General features: G+C 32.0%; 2 protein-coding genes across 6 annotated transcripts; one reads left to right on the forward strand and one right to left on the reverse strand.

The window, feature by feature from the left end:
- Positions 1-7,848: 7,848 nt before the first annotated feature.
- On the forward strand, positions 7,849-11,031 carry LOC112771885 (E3 ubiquitin-protein ligase ATL59). 2 transcript variants are annotated; one of them, XM_025816717.3, is made up of 6 exons: positions 7,851-8,142; positions 8,222-8,412; positions 8,495-8,577; positions 8,940-9,126; positions 9,496-9,682; positions 10,583-11,031. In XM_025816717.3, exons 2-5 carry the CDS (start codon positions 8,362-8,364, stop codon positions 9,652-9,654), a joined length of 480 nt encoding a protein of 159 aa, XP_025672502.1. In that variant the 5' UTR covers positions 7,851-8,142; positions 8,222-8,361; the 3' UTR covers positions 9,655-9,682; positions 10,583-11,031. The 2 variants fall into 2 exon arrangements, with proteins under 2 accessions (XP_025672501.1, XP_025672502.1); XM_025816716.3 differs by having other exon boundaries at positions 7,849-8,412.
- LOC112771883 (uncharacterized) lies at positions 10,960-16,020 on the reverse strand. Of its 4 annotated transcripts, none has more exons than XM_025816714.2 (12): positions 15,808-16,020; positions 15,610-15,696; positions 15,255-15,388; positions 14,581-14,639; positions 14,454-14,508; positions 13,707-13,754; positions 13,305-13,344; positions 12,646-12,686; positions 12,472-12,576; positions 11,930-11,977; positions 11,460-11,579; positions 10,960-11,275 (listed from the first exon to the last, which is right to left on the reverse strand). In XM_025816714.2, the coding sequence occupies exons 1-12, from the start codon at positions 15,854-15,856 to the stop codon at positions 11,213-11,215; spliced, it is 849 nt and encodes a 282-aa protein (XP_025672499.1). In that variant the 5' UTR covers positions 15,857-16,020; the 3' UTR covers positions 10,960-11,212. The 4 variants fall into 4 exon arrangements, with proteins under 4 accessions (XP_025672499.1, XP_072080445.1, XP_025672500.1 ...); XM_072224344.1 differs by having other exon boundaries at positions 15,255-15,415; positions 15,808-16,014; XM_025816715.2 differs by lacking the exon at positions 11,930-11,977.
- Positions 16,021-17,024: the final 1,004 nt, after the last annotated feature.

The following is a 17,024-nucleotide window of genomic DNA, read 5'->3' on the forward strand; positions in this document are numbered from 1 at the left end:
AACAACGTTATTAAATTTTATCATGTATTATGTTTATAAAGAGACTGTTTACATGTAGATTTCGTTTGATCACTTCATAAATGATTTTCTTAGGTCTTTCTCTATCTTTCACCCCTTGTCCATCTTCCATCTCATTAACTGATCTCCTGATTGAGTACTCTATCGGTCTTCTTCTCACATGTTCAAATCACTTGAAACACGATTCTACCATTCTTTTACAATAGGTGCTACTCTCTCTCTCTCTCTCTCTCTCTCTCTCTCTCTCATCTCTTCGTTCTTTATTCTATCCAATCGCGTATGACCACTCATCTATCTTAACATCTTCATCTCTGCCACACTTAATTTATGTTTGTGCTTTCCTTTGGCCACTCAACACTGTATACTATAAAGCCAATGACATACCCAGAAAATTTTAGAAGTTGGGGCAAAAATATATATACTAAAATAAATTTTGTTCAACATTATTAATTATATGAAGATATAAAAATTAAAAGGAATTAGTGAACACTTTCATTCTTAAAATACTATTCATTATATATAATTTATAAAAAAATAACTGTTTATTTCTAAAACTTGAACTTAAAATATTTTAATTAAATTATAGATAATTTGTTATCCTAACTAATTTTTTTATACACATTTAATAATAAAAGACTAAATCAATTAGCACATTAGCACCTAACGATACACTAGTATTTATAATTTGAAATTAGAATTATATATAAATATTAAAAAAATTAAATCTGTATATGAAAAGTATGTTTATATAAAATAATAGAAACTTAATTTATAATTTTTTCTCTTTCTTTTTTTTTAAATAATTAAATTTGTTATATAATTTTTAATTTAATTTTGATATAATGTTGATGAAAAATTTTATGCATTTGTTTAATTATGTATTGCAATTAAAATATTTTTTCATTACTATTTTAAAAAATAAAAAATCTATTTTAAATTATTAAATTAATAAATTTATTTTAAAATTTTATATACAACATAAGTATATATAATAGAACAAAAAAAAGTAATATAGATGAATAAATTTAGAATAAATAAAATATATAAAGTCACGAAGAGAATAAAACATTAGATTAATACCTAAACTATAATTGTTTGAATTAAAATTTTCAATTGAAAATATCAAAAAGAGAAACAATGAAATTGAAAAATACATACATAGAATCATGGAGAGCTATATAAAAAAATAGAGAATTTAAAATTTACCCTTTAATGAAGAGAGGATAACAAAAAAAAAGTTGAAAATATAAAAATAAGAGGAGGGTTTAATGAAATAAAAGCGTGACAACACAAGAACTAAATTTGATAGGTTAAATAATAGTCAAAATAATAGAAAAATAAAAAAGTAAATTTAAAACTTTGGCCAATTGAATTTAATTTATTTGTAGTGGGGTCATTTAAAATTTGAAGTGGAGTCACATTATGTATAACTATTTTTTTTAAAAAAATTGAAAACACATTGGGGGCAAGTGCCCCCTCACTGTTGTGCCTAGGTCCGTGCCTGCATAAAGCATAGCCGGTTTGATAGCAGTGCAATAGAATTTACCTTTAAGTTTTAAAGATACTTTTTTGTCATATATAAAATTAGACGCACTCTACCATTTTGACTAACCTGCTTGGATCCAATGATTTACATCCTGTTTAATCTCTCCACTATCTTGTATGATGCACCCAAAATACTTAAAACTTTTAACTTTTTGTAGGATGTTTTCCCCAATCTTCACCTCTATATTAGGGTTTTTCCTTTAGCTGCCGAACTTACGTTCCGTCTTGCTACGGCTTATGCGCAGACTATACACTTCTAGAGCTTCTCTCCATAAATTCAACTTCTTATTTAGGTCTTCCCTTAACTCTCCTACAAGGACGATATCATCGAAAAAAAGCATGCACCATGACACAAGCTCTTGGATATGTTTTGTGAGTACTTCCAAGACTAATGTAAACATGTATGAACTTAAGGATGATCCCTAGTGTAATGATATACCAATAGGAAATTCCTCTATTACACCACCTTGAATTTTTATACTAGTTGTAACCCCATCATACATATCTTTAATTGCACGAATATATGTGATCATTACTCTCTTTCTTTCCAAAATCTTCCATAAGATCTTCTTTCACTACCAAAAATACGGAAGTTACCAACGGGAAGATACCCACGAACTAAAAAGAGTGGCAAATTTATATGATCGTGGTAATCACTTGCAACGTCTTGTATTTTCGTGGCCAAACTTTGTGAAATTTTTCGACGATTTTATTTGTTCGTGACTAACTTGAGATGAGTTCTCTTAATGACCACAGATTCAATGATTATCGTGGCAAAATCGAACGATTTTGACTTTTAAATTTTATGTTTAATTTGGTTTTGTCCTCCATCCCTCTCAAAATATTTTTATGCAATTTATACTTTTTCAAAATTTAAACCGTAACTTAAGGTAAATTCAATTTATTAGGTGCAGACTTTTTCAATTCTTCAATTGTTGAATTCTTCTCCCTCCTTTTGAGTGCTGCCATGAAAAATTAATAAAGTATGCTAATGGTTTAATTTTAGATGTTGTTGATGATGTGCAGTTTTCTCACTTCGTATGATCCTTGAATTTGGCCATATCTCTGAATCATGTGTTTTTTGTACTTAGTATTAGCTATGCACTGATTTGATTAATTTTTCTTTTTTGATTTAACCGTAGTTTTTTAACGTGGTTGTATTATTCATTACTTGTTACTAAATCAGATTGTAATGTAACCAAAAAGACTAAATTATATACATACAATTTCAATATTTATATTTTTTAGTTGTTACATTTTTTTGTGCGTGTTCTTTTTGGTCAAATGCAGTTTCAGTGTCCAATTTTACGGTATGCATTATTTAGAGACTTTGGTGATAGAATAAAATGATTCAATTAAAAATAAATGTTAAAATTATAAAAAGAGTACTTATAAAAAGAGTACATATTTATCTTTGATAAAATAGTTCTAACTAATTTTAAAAAGTAAAAGATACTAAATATGATTGATTGAAATAATAACTAATTTAATTATTCATTATTTAATTACTCACTATTAATTTATGGCAACATTAATAAACAGAATTTTAACTTTTAAAATTTAGAATATTAGTTTTATACCTATATTTTATTAATTTAATTTAAAAAATAAATTAAAATTATTTTTATGGGAGTTCATTTTTTAATTATGTACAAATTTTTTTTCCATTTAAAGGTATCAAATTCTTAAGTTTTAAGTTTATTTATTTTAATTTTTACTGATGCCATTTTTTTTTTAAATTCAACGAGTAAAAATTCTAAATTCTAATTAGTATGTGAAATTTTTTAAATATAGTTTAAAGTTGTAAATTTTACAATTTGATATTTTTTATTAAAATTAAATTTTACTCTAAATTAAAAAGTTATAGTTACTTCGCTAAACAAAATTTAAATTAACATCTATAATAAGATGAATAAAATTTTGAGCGGCAATATTAAGTGCAACTTTTATTAAGTAGTCCACTCACCCGATCTTAACAATAACTCCCTCCCACTATTCCCAAAATCTCTGTTTGTTAGCTCCTGCAATTGATTCAAGTTTGATAACATGCAGCCAACCTCTTTCGCTAATAACATTTTCTTCCATTTCTCCAGATTCGTAATTTCTTAACTCCTGCACGCATATCAATTCAGCTAACCTTCAAAGCAATTCGCTCAAGACGTTTCTGTTTAGGTTCTAGGTACGATCACACCGGACGTTTTGTGAAAGAGCAGGACCATGATTTACAGTTCAAGTACCGTCAGTTTGAGTCGCCAAAGAAGCAAGCAAAATCGGTAAACCCGAATCGCGAAGAAGATTTTCATGACATCATTTTGTTTTTTATATTTCTTTTAGTCAACAATGAAAGTTAATTTTGGACTTTTTTTTTTTTTATTTCAACATGCATTCTTTCTTTTGTTACTGGTTGTAGATAGATTCTAAATCACCAATTGGCATTTTGAAAGATGTTATGCAACTGACAATTGAAGGCCGCAAAGCAGCTGCAAATTACATCCGAGAAGTAAGTATTGTACTTTAATTTTTTTTATCATCTTCGAAGGAGTCAAATCATGACCTATTAATTTTTTAGCCTAATTCTTGATCTCTATGTTGCTTAATAGATTTTATTGGAGTATACAAAGCAATTGGAGTATCGACAGGGTGTATAATTCAGTGGTGTATAATTTAGTGGCCGAAGTTATGTGTATTTTTTACTATTTACCTGAAAATATTTTTGCATGTGGATTGTCTGTGTAACAAGAAATGGAGAGCTTGATAAATTCATTATTTTGGTACTTTCAAGATTTGTATCATTCTAGCAAAGTTTGATATTTATTTTGTAATAGTTTTATTTGAATATTTTTTTAACATTAAATCCATTAATCTAGGATATTTGCTTTTCAATACTAAGTATTTGTTAATTTTATATTTTTATACTATGGATAATACGTATAGGAATGTGATTAATTTTTTTAATATTATATGATGTAATTTTATATTAAAGAGCATTTTTATTATGATATTTTTTTTTAATTTAACTTCTATCGTTAGCCACGGAAAAAAGTGTGACAAAAAAGTCTGGCCTGGTCAATTTTGTCATAGGTAAAGTATGTTTTATTTTGCCACGGAAAAAAGTGTGTCTAAACGTGCTAAAGTTGTGGCTAACAAAATGTCTCCACGGATGTTAAAATCGTGGCTATTGGAGTAAAAAGCATGGCTAACTAAAAACGCGTCGCCCTCTTTAGCCACGGATGTTCATTTGTTGCAAAAACATAATTGCCATAGTTTTTTTGGAGTTTAGCCACGGATTTTTTCGTGGCTAAACCCCTTCTTTTTGGTAGTGTTTGGCACCCTATCGTATGCTTTTTTTAAATCAATAATTAAACACTATATGTAGATCCCTTTTATTACTATAATATCTTTCCATCATCCTTCTTAACAGGTATGTAGCTTCAGTGGTGGATCTGTCTGACGTAAAACCAAATTGGTTCTCTGTTACTTGTGTCTCTTATCTCAACTTCTGTTCTATCACTCTTTCTCATAACTTAATGATATGGCTCATGAATTTAATCCCTCTATAGTTTCCACAACTCTTTATATTCTCCTTATTCTTGTAGATAGGTACTAAGGTGCGCTTTTCCCTTATTCTTGTAGATAGGTACTAAGGTGTTCTTTCTCCACTCATCTGGAATCTTCTTTGACCTTAAAGTCTCATTAAAAAGCTTGGTTAACCAATAGATGCCTTTCTCTCCAAGACCCTTCCAAACTTCAATCAAAATATTATCGGGTCTTATTGTCCTGACATTTTTCATCCGCTTTAGAGCCTCTTGTACCTCGAAGTCTCGAATCCTTTGACAGTAGTCGAAGTTTTGATCTTCTTCCCTCGTGCATAACCGACCAAGGTTCGGAAGAGTCTTCTGTCCTTCATTAAATAACTTGTAGAAAGTATATCTTTTTACATTTCATTGATCTTCTCATCTTGAGCGAAAACATCTCCATCATTATCCTTTATACACTTAACCTGATCCAAGTCTCTCGTTCTTCTTTCACGACTCTTTACAATTCTATATATACCTTTTTCTTCTTCCTTCGGTCCTAAGGACTGGTAGAGACCCTTGTATGCTCTTGTTCTTACTTCACTTACAGCCACTTTTGTCTCTTTCTTAGCCGCCTTATATTTTTCTCAATTATCTACATTACGGCACAAAGACCACTCTTTAAAACACTCCTTTTTGGACTTTATCTTTTCTTATACACGCGCATTCTACCACTAAGACTTCTTGTCTCTTGGTCCTATCCCTCTAGATTCACTAAAATTTTCTTTTGCTGTTCTTCTAATAATTTCTACCATCTCCCTCCACATCTCCTTTGTACTTCCATCCCCTTCCCACTTTATTTCTTCTCCTACCTGTCTTAGGAAGCTTCTTTGTTCCTCACTTTTCATCCGCCACCACTACGTCCTTGGGTTCTTCGTATTATATCTTTTTCTCAACACGAAAATTCATGACGAGCATCCTATGTTGTGTTGTTAAACTCTCTTCCAGAATAATTTTACAATTAATGCAATATTTTCGGTCGACTCTCCTTAACAAGAAGTTGATTTGAGAGCTTGTCATGCCACTCCTATAGGTTATAAGATGTTCGTCTCTCTTTTTGAAACATGTATTTACGATGAGAAGGTCAAAAATTGAGGAAAAGTCCAAAATAGTTTTACCCTCGGTATTGATCATCACGAAACCATGGCTTCCGTGAATACTTTTATATCCAATCACTTATCTTCTAACATGGCCATTTAAATCAACTCCTAAGAAAATTTTATCTCCCAAAGATATGTATTGGACCAAACTCTTTAAATCCTCCCAAAATCTTATCTTATGTTGCTTGTCCGAACCCACTTTGTGGTGCATAGGCGCTAATCATATGAAAAGTACCTCCTTCTACCATAAGTTTGATATAGATGATTTGATTACTCACCCTCTTGACATTCACTACGTCCTTTTTACACTACTTATCCACGATAATACCCACCACATTCCTATTATTCATCTTTTCTGTATACCAAAGTTTGAACCCAAAGGTATCCAACTCCCTAACTTTCGCGCCGACTCATTTTGTTTCTTGTAGCACATGATGTTAATCTTTCTCCTTGTCATAGTATTCACTACCTCCATGAATTTTTCTGTTAGAGTACCTATATTCCATGTTTCAAATCTCAACCTTCTGTCGCTCCGACCTTTACCTTTACATTTTTCTTTGTGAACTATCTTATTTATCCTCGTCCGTTCACGAAAATGCAGAAACACTTACTCATTTAACACTCTACCCAAGCACCGATGTAGCGATTCTTGTTCATTTGATACTGTACGCGAGCCATACAACACGTTGCTTCCGGGCAACGACTTAGCTTCAGCGTAATAACGTCTTTAATCCATGTCATGAAAATTCTTAATATATAAAAGTAGGTACATAGGTTTACCCACATTACATCTAAGTTATTTCTCTTCTTCTACTTACGCCATGTCAACACTATCGCTTACTTGGCAAAATTTTAAAATCCACCACTCAAATCTTGCCAAATTAACTTTTATTTTCAAATAAAAAAAACTATTATTATTCAATTGAAACATCAAGTACTAATTAAATGCAATAAACATACATTAAAAGTGTCATAATAATAATAATTGTAAAAAATTTTAGTTACAAATATTCAAATTCTACAACTTATACATATTAAGACTTTTACTACTCTTCATTTCTTAATCTCTTATACTAATTGTCAAAAATTTCTTAAATTTAATATAACATTTTTATATGTTTTTCATTCTCATTTATTTATTTTTTTTAATTATTTACAAACAAAAAAACCGCAAGAAAAGACAGTGTAGCCATTAATGTAAATCGAAAAATGAAAAAAAATAAAAATGCAGTTTTGTATAACTCTAATATAAATAATCTGTCTTTTTTTAAAATAAATAAATTCAAAATCTATTTATAATATGTTCTCTAAAATATTTTTAATATAACATTTATTAAAATATATTATATAATATAAATAATCTATCTCTCCGTATATTGCACGGGTATCACTCTAATGTCATGAAAATTCGAAAAAAATTTTATGTGACAATTAAAGGCCTAACACAATCCTCTTTTTTTATCGGACATGGGATCCACTATGTACCACAGTATAACATAAGTGGAGTTAGAAGAGTCCCATAATATATAAAAAAAAATATTTTATATATTTTATTGAAGAAAAAACCCGGGCTTAAATATGTGAAAAGTTACTGCACATGAATTTCCTTTGTAGACATGACATGAGGAACCATTATTACATCGGCCGTGTTATAAGTTGCACACATTAATGTACTTGTCAGTATCACCACCAAACGTATCCTTCTCCATTTTATTTATTTATTTATTTATTTTTTCTATTTACGGTTCATTTTGCTATCCAAAGTGAGTGAGCAGCATCAAGAATTCTTCATTTGATTGACCTAAGCTTCTGACTCAAATGCAAATTAAATGGATTCATTCATTGATTCCAGTTAGTTATTAACAGTTGAAGAAGCAGTTAACAGTTGTATCTACTATGGTTTGGTGATGTCTCAAGGCTATTACTCAGAGTCATACCCTTCTTCTTCTTCTTCTTCTTCTGATTCTGGATCTGATATTTCAGATGCTGCTGCTGCTTCAGCTGAACTGAAGCTCTATCGAGCATTCATTTTCTCGGCACCAATATTCTTCACTTTCATTCTTCTCTTCCTCTTTTATGTCTTCTATCTTCGACCCAGAAGGGTTGATTGGTCCTCCCTTAGGATGAGACCCTTTGCTTTTGCTCATGACTCCAACACCAGCACCATCTCCACGGTAATAATATCATACATTATTGTTGTATTTGGTACAAGTAAAATGGGTACTCACCTTTTGCATATATTGTTTTTTGAGGCAGTGGGATATTGGGTTGAAGAAAGAATTGAGAGAGATGCTGCCTATTATTGTGTACAAGGAAAGCTTCTCTGTCAAAGATACCCAGTGAGTAATTTTCTATGCAAATCATATCTTTATTTTTATTTTCTATTGTAAAAAAAAAAAAGCAATAAAGCAAGGGATCCTGCTTGAGGGTCACTAATTCCAAGTTATCTTACTTGTAGTAGAAACTAGAAAGTAGAAACAATACTTTAGTATAGGACAATGTTGCAAGGAAATCCTATATGATCCACCATTTTGGGTAATGTAACCAAGATACTTAAATCTCACAACTTGATTATATCTACTTTTAATACCAATTTCTTGTCTAAACATTAGGGCTTCATTCTGTTTTGTGTTTGCTTGAACTGAAACCGAATTTATCTTTAGCTTTTCTGATCAATGAGATGTTGTGTTTTCTGTTGCAGATGCTCAGTGTGCCTTTTGGACTACCAAGCAGAGGATAAGCTTCAACAGATACCTGCATGTGGCCATACATTTCACATGAGCTGCATTGATCTTTGGCTGTCCAGCCACAGCACCTGCCCTCTCTGCCGCTTGTCCCTATTAACATCGGCTAAATCTTCAACAGAGCCATCTCACAGACAGGTTGATGTAAGTGTTTCAGTAATCCTAAGAGGTCTTGGTCCAAAACTACTTTCTCACATGTATAATGATATTTTATTTTTTATATTACTTAGCTGATAATGATGTTTATATTTCTCTAATGGAATAAATGAGAAAGAAATATGGCACTTGGATGAAACTTTATAACATGTTCATGTGAGACCATATTAACTGAATTTTCATTCAAATCCACAGATTTATAACATGTTCAAGACATAACGTATCATTTGATTGTCAACATTTATGATTAGACTCCATTTAGATGTTGACAATTAAGACCTGGTGCTTCTTATTGTGAAAAAAAAAAAAGGAAAGTGAGTGTTGATATGGATACTGACAATGGAAACACTTGGACAGGGGCCACAGAGCAATGAGGAAACACAGACCATAGAATCATCAGAGTTGAGAGCTACTAGTCATGTAGAAACCACTGTTTCCCAGAATGTCTCAGGAGAGGTTGCAATTGCCGCTCACTGCATCGATGTTGAAGGACAACATGGACAAAACAATCAGTAGAAGGATGAAGATATCAGAGATTCCTAAGGTAATTTTTTGCCTTCTAGTTACTACATTTGAGGTCCAAGCTTCTAGGTTTGGTGGAGGATCAACGCATATACATACACATATACATCAACATCACTATCATGCTTTAGCTTTTGTCAGTCTCAGAATTTATGCATCAGTTATGAATCAGCATTTAAAAATAAAAATCAAAATCAAAATAATTCATGTTAATTGTGGTAAAATTTGATTATCATAATGCAGCATCGGAATCAATCATAGATGATCAATAAGATATATATCAAAGTATCAAATTGCTTAAATGGTTTGTTGTAGCAATTTAAAGTCATTCAACTGTAAGTTTAAAACTTTTGAGGAGTTGGTTATTAGAATGGTATCAGTATCACAACCTCTATAGTCAAACTAAAGGAGTTTGGTTCTTTCAACCCTCATGAAAAGTTTCTCCAAATAAAAGATTTTGTATAATCTATACATCGTAATATCGTATTCATATAACTCTTGCATAAGATGCTTAAAGAGATAGAAAACCAATCATGAAACTCCACTTAGCTTAAGCTTTGTAAAATGGTTTAGCTAACAAGTGCCTAAATTAAACGTAGCCACTTGCCACTCATGAAAAATTTTAAAACTTTCCACATAATAAATACATTGAAATCATATCCTTTTGATCTATTTCTACTTTGATAACCTTAACAAGTCTCCTTATGACACTGCTTGACAAAAAAAAAATTGTAGATATAAAAAAAGGCTGCAATTTGATTTCTCTACCATAATTCTTTCTTCTCTTTATATCAATATTATTTTTGTCTCTGTCTCATTTAGGTCAGTGATAGTTATTCATTATGATTTATCATTTAAACTTCATTCTATGCATCTATATCAAGTTGATTGTCACTTCTCTTATCAAATCCTTGGAATCCAGATCAATGGCCCTTCAAACTTAGCAATCTACATGCTAGTGACAGCGTATTGCCGTATTCCTTCCAACTTATCTATCGGCATGTGTACAGCATCCTCCGATAAGTAATGTATTCACACAGTGACACAGCTTTGAGAGCAAATTTGAATTGGCACAATTATTGTAACTTATTGAATACTGAATGAATATTGAAAATATTCTTTCGAAATGAGAATTGTATATCTTAAAAGATGAGCTTGGATTCGTTTATCTTGATTCAAGAAAACAGTCCTAAACTCATTTAGGGAATGTTTGGTCAAATATAACTTATGGTTAAGTGTATTATTAATCACCTAAGCAAACAAGAAGCTAAGCTGTGATCATAATTGTGGACAATCCAATGATGAAGCAGCTTAAGTTGAATGAAGTATGAGTAATAATATTACACCGGTTCTCACATCCATTACATGAAACACCAGTATATTTATTTACCTCTAGAATGATCATATTCTAAGATACTCGGTTCCAATTAACCAAACAACATCTACTGCAGAACTTAAATGTTTGCTCTTTTTTAATGGTATAATATTATTTGATCAAGATCAATATGAACGGAATATGCGGTGTCTTGATATCGGTGTTCTCTCTGGAAAATTACATGTTCACTGCCACAGTAAATTCCTCCCCGCAGGCACATTTTACCACATGATGGATCTCCTGTAAAATCAGAGGAATATATGAATGCAGGGGAAAGTATACTTAGGGAATTTTATTTTATGCAAGATAATGACAAGTTTAACTAAATATTGCTAAGGATAGGCTAGAACTATTTCATTGCGAATTGCAGGATTACAAATTGTTGAGGGGGTGAAAAAGGTTACATTGCATGTACATATTTTACCTTGACTTTGTCAACTTGTTTCCCCAGAGACTGCAAGTACTCAATTTCTCCAGCTTTGTCAGACATAAGTGCGTTATATTCTTCTTGAAGAACCGTTATATCTGCAGCTTTTAGCTCTAGCTAGTGGAGCTCAATCATTGTGAAGAAAACTTTGAATGAGAGATTTTACAAAATCACTGATTAAAAGCCGTGAAATTATTGACAATCCCACTAAAAAGGAGTAAAGAAAGAGACATTGCTATGATGCACAAGATAATTCAATGGGAGAGACTTTAATATACTTAACATCAACGATTTTTGCTAAATCACATCATTGGATTATCTTGATACATCATAAACTTGACGCATTTAAGACATACGACATTTCCTAAAAAGAATATACAATATGTAATTTTTTCCACCCTCAACCATCTGAAGAAGGGGGAAAAATAATTACAGGTCTCAATAACTCTAGCGGAATAACAGCCAACCTTAAAATCATTTGTCTTGCATTTCAGATCCTCAATAGCGAGTTTTATCTGAGGTGAAATAGAATATCAATCAAAAGCTCCCAATATGATTTTCTCAAGAGCATTAGGGTATGAAAGAAATCCCTATATACTATATAGCTAGCTATAGCTAAATGAGTTACATGTATGCAGCAGCCGCATATAAGACTTTGCACTCAATTTTGATGCTTGGGACCATTTTAGATGGCACTGTTTAAGATATATTGTTTTTCAAAACCATTCATGGCTATTTGAAGTAACTAGAAGGGGATGAATGGTAAACCCTATATATATATATATAGAGAGAGAGAGAGAGAGAGAGAGAGAGAGAGAGAAGTTATATAAGGAGAGGCTATTTTAGAACCGATTTTAAAACTTACAGGGAACAATGCAAAATTAAATCAGACTGATAACATGATATGAAAAACGAAAATGTTATAGAGCAAAAAATAAGTAGAGAACAGGACATAAACTTGAGTGACTAATATCTACTTCACAGCCTAAAAGGAAGCATAATCACTGACCTTGTTGTTCTCCATAAGCATCTTGGATTTTAGATTAAGAATTTCATCAAGCCTTCCTTTAGCTGAATCCAGTTTGATGATTATGCTCTTCCTTGCATCACTCCCCTGTCATACACAGATAAATTACCAAATTCCACCTCCGTGCAGCATTTATCAATGAAAAAAGTAGTCTACCGGGTTGTCCATGATACAGTTACCATCGGCTGCAGCCTTCCCTGCATGTTTATGAAAAGAAAGCTTGGATATCAAATTTATTTATCAATTAAAAAAAAAAAGAAAAAGGATGTTCATGGCCTGTAATCCAATGATATTTCCCCTTTTCTAAAACTAATATAAAATGAACAGATCGACTTTTAGTTCAGAGTTTCAGTCTAGACAAAATAAAGTTCCCTACTCAATACCAAAATACTGATTCTGTTAGGGCAGCAGATAGAGGTAGGTAGTTGTGTGCTGGTTTGAGTTTAAACTGAGCTAACCCCTACTTTTTCCTACTGAACCATAGCATCTTGTGGCACCAATCACAATGATCACACTAAGTGATAGACACAACAGATTCATATACTTTATCAACAAGGCAATTTTCATTAACAGCATGTTACAACTGGTATATCAGAGATTCACAGTAGCCATTCTCATGCAAAGCCAAAACAATAATACTGGTTAAATGATACTCTTGTTTTCCTTCTAATTATACGGGGCACAAATCTACAATGTCAAGTAATTCTTGTAATGACTTTTTATTATATCACCAAAGGTCAAATATCAAACTGGAATTGTAAATGACCAGTCCTTTTGTTCATGCTAGTTAAAATTGTCAGAAGCATGAGTCATGCCTTTGGTTTTACTTTTCTGTAAATCAACTTTTTCCTTGATCTGCATAAGACAAAAATGATTAGCAGAAACTAACAGGGAAAGTTAATAAACAGATAGCGCCTGACAATAAGAGGAAGTGTTATCCTCCTCCCCCCCTCAACAAATATATATATATATATAGAGAGAGAGAGAGAGCGTTTAATTTTCATACACTGACAGTGTAAAATATTTTACACAGTCGTACAATCACAACCGTTCTCTTTGATGACCATTCACGCGGTCAATAGAAAAGGTAGTTATTTTTGCTAACGTGGCGTTATGTGATTGGATGCACGTGTAAAAGAGTTTTATACTGACAGTGCATCAAAATTAAATTCTATATATATATGTACGAGATAACATTAAATGAGAAATCATACTACCTCATGCTCTTTCAATTTTCTACTAGTCATCTTAGTTCTGTGCCACTCCTGCCAAAGATTTCTCTATTCAGTAATTTTTTTCAACAAACTAAAAGAAAGAACTAACATGAAGTATGACATGGAGAGTCTTCCATCACATGATAGGACCAATGGGACAAAGACGGAAAATAGATTCACCGAGTCCAATAAAAAGTTCGTTAAAGAAGTGGCTTCATTACACTCACACTCCACAATGCCTCCAATGGTAGTTTCCTCACTATGGTATGCACTTGACACACTACATGTTTTCAAAGAATCTTAGACGCATATGTTAAGAAGTATCTCTAAACTTTTCTTCAGCCCAGTAGCCAACCACTACCAACACCCAAATAGCACATTTATATACTAGCAGATTGGCTTCTAGTTCAAGTGTAAACATATTTATAAAACTTATTATTTCCCTACCCCTTTGATGCCAACAGCTGCTCTGGCAATCGTTCAAACATATTATTGAATGCATTGAGCCTGGTGCCCCAAAGGTCATGAGTCGTGTTGAAAGATAAAAGGACCACATAGCCACCCTAAGTTGTGTGAATAAATCACTCAAGATACACAGTCCTCTGATATCCTATTTATATTCCTAAGTACAAGGTGAAGTACAATATCACAGGAATTAAAGTGAATAAAAAATTAATTAAGTAAGCAATTATATGCTGACACATATTTGTAGGCATCATTTACGAATAAAGCAGACTAATCAGATCAAACCTGTTGCTTCTGCAATTTGGCACTCATGTCCTCCTCAACCTTGGTATAGTAGGCTCTGTTGGAGAAAAGAAATTTAGATGGATAACCATCATATGTATAAGAACATTCATTTAGCATCTTTAGTTACCTCTTCTCTGAAAGTTTGGCAGATAACCCAACTTTCTCTTGATGAATAAGTTCCAGGGTCTGTTGGTAGAGTGTCATGAACATGAGCAAAACAGCATAACATATCAGAACTTTATTTTATTTTTCATTTCTCTCTTTTATTTTTTCATTACTATTGAAGTACTAGCCAAAACAAGGGAGAAAAAAAAATGCTCCGAAGTATTAAAAACCACTACTATATCTCCATATAGTTTTGAGAGTTTTTCCACAAAAATTTTCTCTTTTTTAAAAAAGAAAAGAAAAGAAACATATCGCTACAGATACAAATCTCTAAGTATTACATTTGAGTTTCATATAACAACTTCACCTTTATGACTTTAAACATAGAGAGACACACATAAGTTTGTGCATAACTATGGATAGTATCACATTAATAAAAAGAAAACAAGTTTCAGTCCACTAGATCATGAATATAATTTACAACAAAGAACAATGACTAATTCAGTTAGTAAATTAATTGGTTAACGTACCAAACTTCTCATTTCACTCATTTTTGCAATGAAACCTTTCGAAAGAAAATTACTCTCCGAATTGCACATCAAATAGCTAGTGCGTTTAATACCACATGAAAAGCCTCCACCTCTACACACGAATTGGTAAGATAGCCAACAACACAGAAAAGGCCACATCCTTTACCTGTGTAAGCTTGGAGATATCAGATTCCGAAGAGGCAATCTTTTTCTGATTCTCCAATATCTTAGAGCATAGCTCACCCATCACTTTCTTCATTTGTTCAGTATCTTCCTTCGTTCTTTTAACTTCCGATTTCACTACATAAACATTTACATTATATGAAACTGCTTCACAGGAGCGTGTCACACAGTTCATATTTTATCAAGTTGAAGTAAATTTCTTGAAGCGAGAAATTCATAAACAGTCCTAAAGTTTCGGTTAAAAACTATATAGAATGTAATAATAACTTCTTGAAGCTTTGAATTTAGAGAAAAATTCGGTGAAACAATAACATTGAGAGAGTTTGAAGAAGAGAGACCTGATTCGATATCTTTTTCCATCGTGCGAACGTTGGTGAGTTGCGTTTCCTCTTCTACTGAGATCTTAGCCGCTTGATCCTCCACATCTGAAAATTCAACTTCGGATTTGATCTATGTTCCAATTCAAAATTTTGAAGAAAACTAAAAAGAAAAGCAGCAGCAGAAATTGTTGAAAATATGGATTAGTAATCAGATACCGTTCATTTGAGAGCGCAAAGTCTTCATGCACAGTAAGTACTCCTCCATCTCCTTCACAACCAGAGAGAATGATCGATTCGGAGAACGATTTTGGCGGTGAAATCAAGTTTTGAACGGTTATGGCAGTTGAACTGACTCATGCAAAGCGCAAAATTCAGGAATTTGTGGAGGGAAAGGGTTTCTAATACATAATATTTCTGATCTCTAAAATAAATCAAATAATAATAAATAATTAAATACAACTCTCCAAAAGTTTTCTCAAAATAAACATTTGTGTCATTTTTTATTTTTTTCCTATTACATTTTAAGATCTTTGAATTTAATTTCGATGTAATTTTTATATTTTTGTCTAATTAAATTTAGGGAAAAACTCTGCATACAAGCCATTAGGGCTTGTATGCTTTACAAGCTCATTAAACAATAAAATCAAAATACGCGCTGCTCCACGTACGTTGATTACACGCGCTATATAAGATCCCGTGTATATCTAACTACCAAATTTAAAATATTTGTTTCCTTCTTCGTTTTCGTTATTTTGAGATTTGGTTGATCTTCTTCTCGCGCGTCTTCCCTCGTTCTTCTCCATCGTTCTTTTCCTCTCGCTCTCTCACTGGTATGTTCTTCGTTTATGTTACTTTTCTCTCTCTGTAACTCGATCTTCGTTTTCTATTTTGATTTGTTGTTTTCTGAAATCAAAGTTTGAACTCGTTTTGAAGATAATGGATCATTCCACCTCAGATTCTCAGCTGAATCCAGGCGAAGTGGATTATGAATTTGGATCTAACGAAGTTCCTGAGGTTTGATTTACATAATGAATTTTCTTTCAGTAATTTGTATATCATTGTGTAGTTGAAAAATTGCTAAACATTGACTGTGAAACTAACACGTTAACATGAATCTGTCGATTCAATGTATTAGTTGTGATTAATTACCTGGAATTTATAGCAGACGTTCGGGTGTAGATCAAGTCTTTTTTTGGGTGTATTTTTGCTAGAAGTGTGGGTGTATTTACACTTTACTGGTTTTTTGTTATTTTAATTGAGTTGTTGTTGTTCAGGTGTATTATATCAGACATGATTGGGTGTGTTTTTAGTTTTTGACATGGTGTATTCTGCAGCTTGTGTATTTACAGCTTATGGCTTTAAAGGTCATTGTGTAGTTGAGTTGTTGTGGCTCGGGTGTATCATACTAGGCATGATTGGGTGTATTTGAATCA

Source organism: Arachis hypogaea, chromosome 18 (assembly GCF_003086295.3).
Source record: "Arachis hypogaea cultivar Tifrunner chromosome 18, arahy.Tifrunner.gnm2.J5K5, whole genome shotgun sequence".
NCBI classification, from domain to species: domain Eukaryota; kingdom Viridiplantae; phylum Streptophyta; class Magnoliopsida; order Fabales; family Fabaceae; genus Arachis; species Arachis hypogaea.

Excerpts from the sequence above, each read along its gene's own strand:
- LOC112771885 (XM_025816716.3), top strand. The coding sequence starts at position 8,146 with ATGTCTCAAGGCTATTACTCAGAGTCATACCCTTCTTCTTCTTCTTCT. Across the intron at positions 8,578-8,939 it reads TTCTCTGTCAAAGATACCCA|ATGCTCAGTGTGCCTTTTGG; the intron begins GTGAGTAATTTT and ends TTTCTGTTGCAG. Across the intron at positions 9,127-9,495 it reads CATCTCACAGACAGGTTGAT|GGGCCACAGAGCAATGAGGA; the intron begins GTAAGTGTTTCA and ends ACACTTGGACAG.
- LOC112771883 (XM_072224344.1), bottom strand. The coding sequence starts at position 15,856 with ATGGAGGAGTACTTACTGTGCATGAAGACTTTGCGCTCTCAAATGAAC. Across the intron at positions 15,697-15,807 it reads TTTGCGCTCTCAAATGAACG|ATGTGGAGGATCAAGCGGCT; the intron begins GTATCTGATTAC and ends TTGAATTTTCAG. Across the intron at positions 12,687-13,304 it reads ACAGAAAAGTAAAACCAAAG|GGAAGGCTGCAGCCGATGGT; the intron begins GCATGACTCATG and ends ATAAACATGCAG.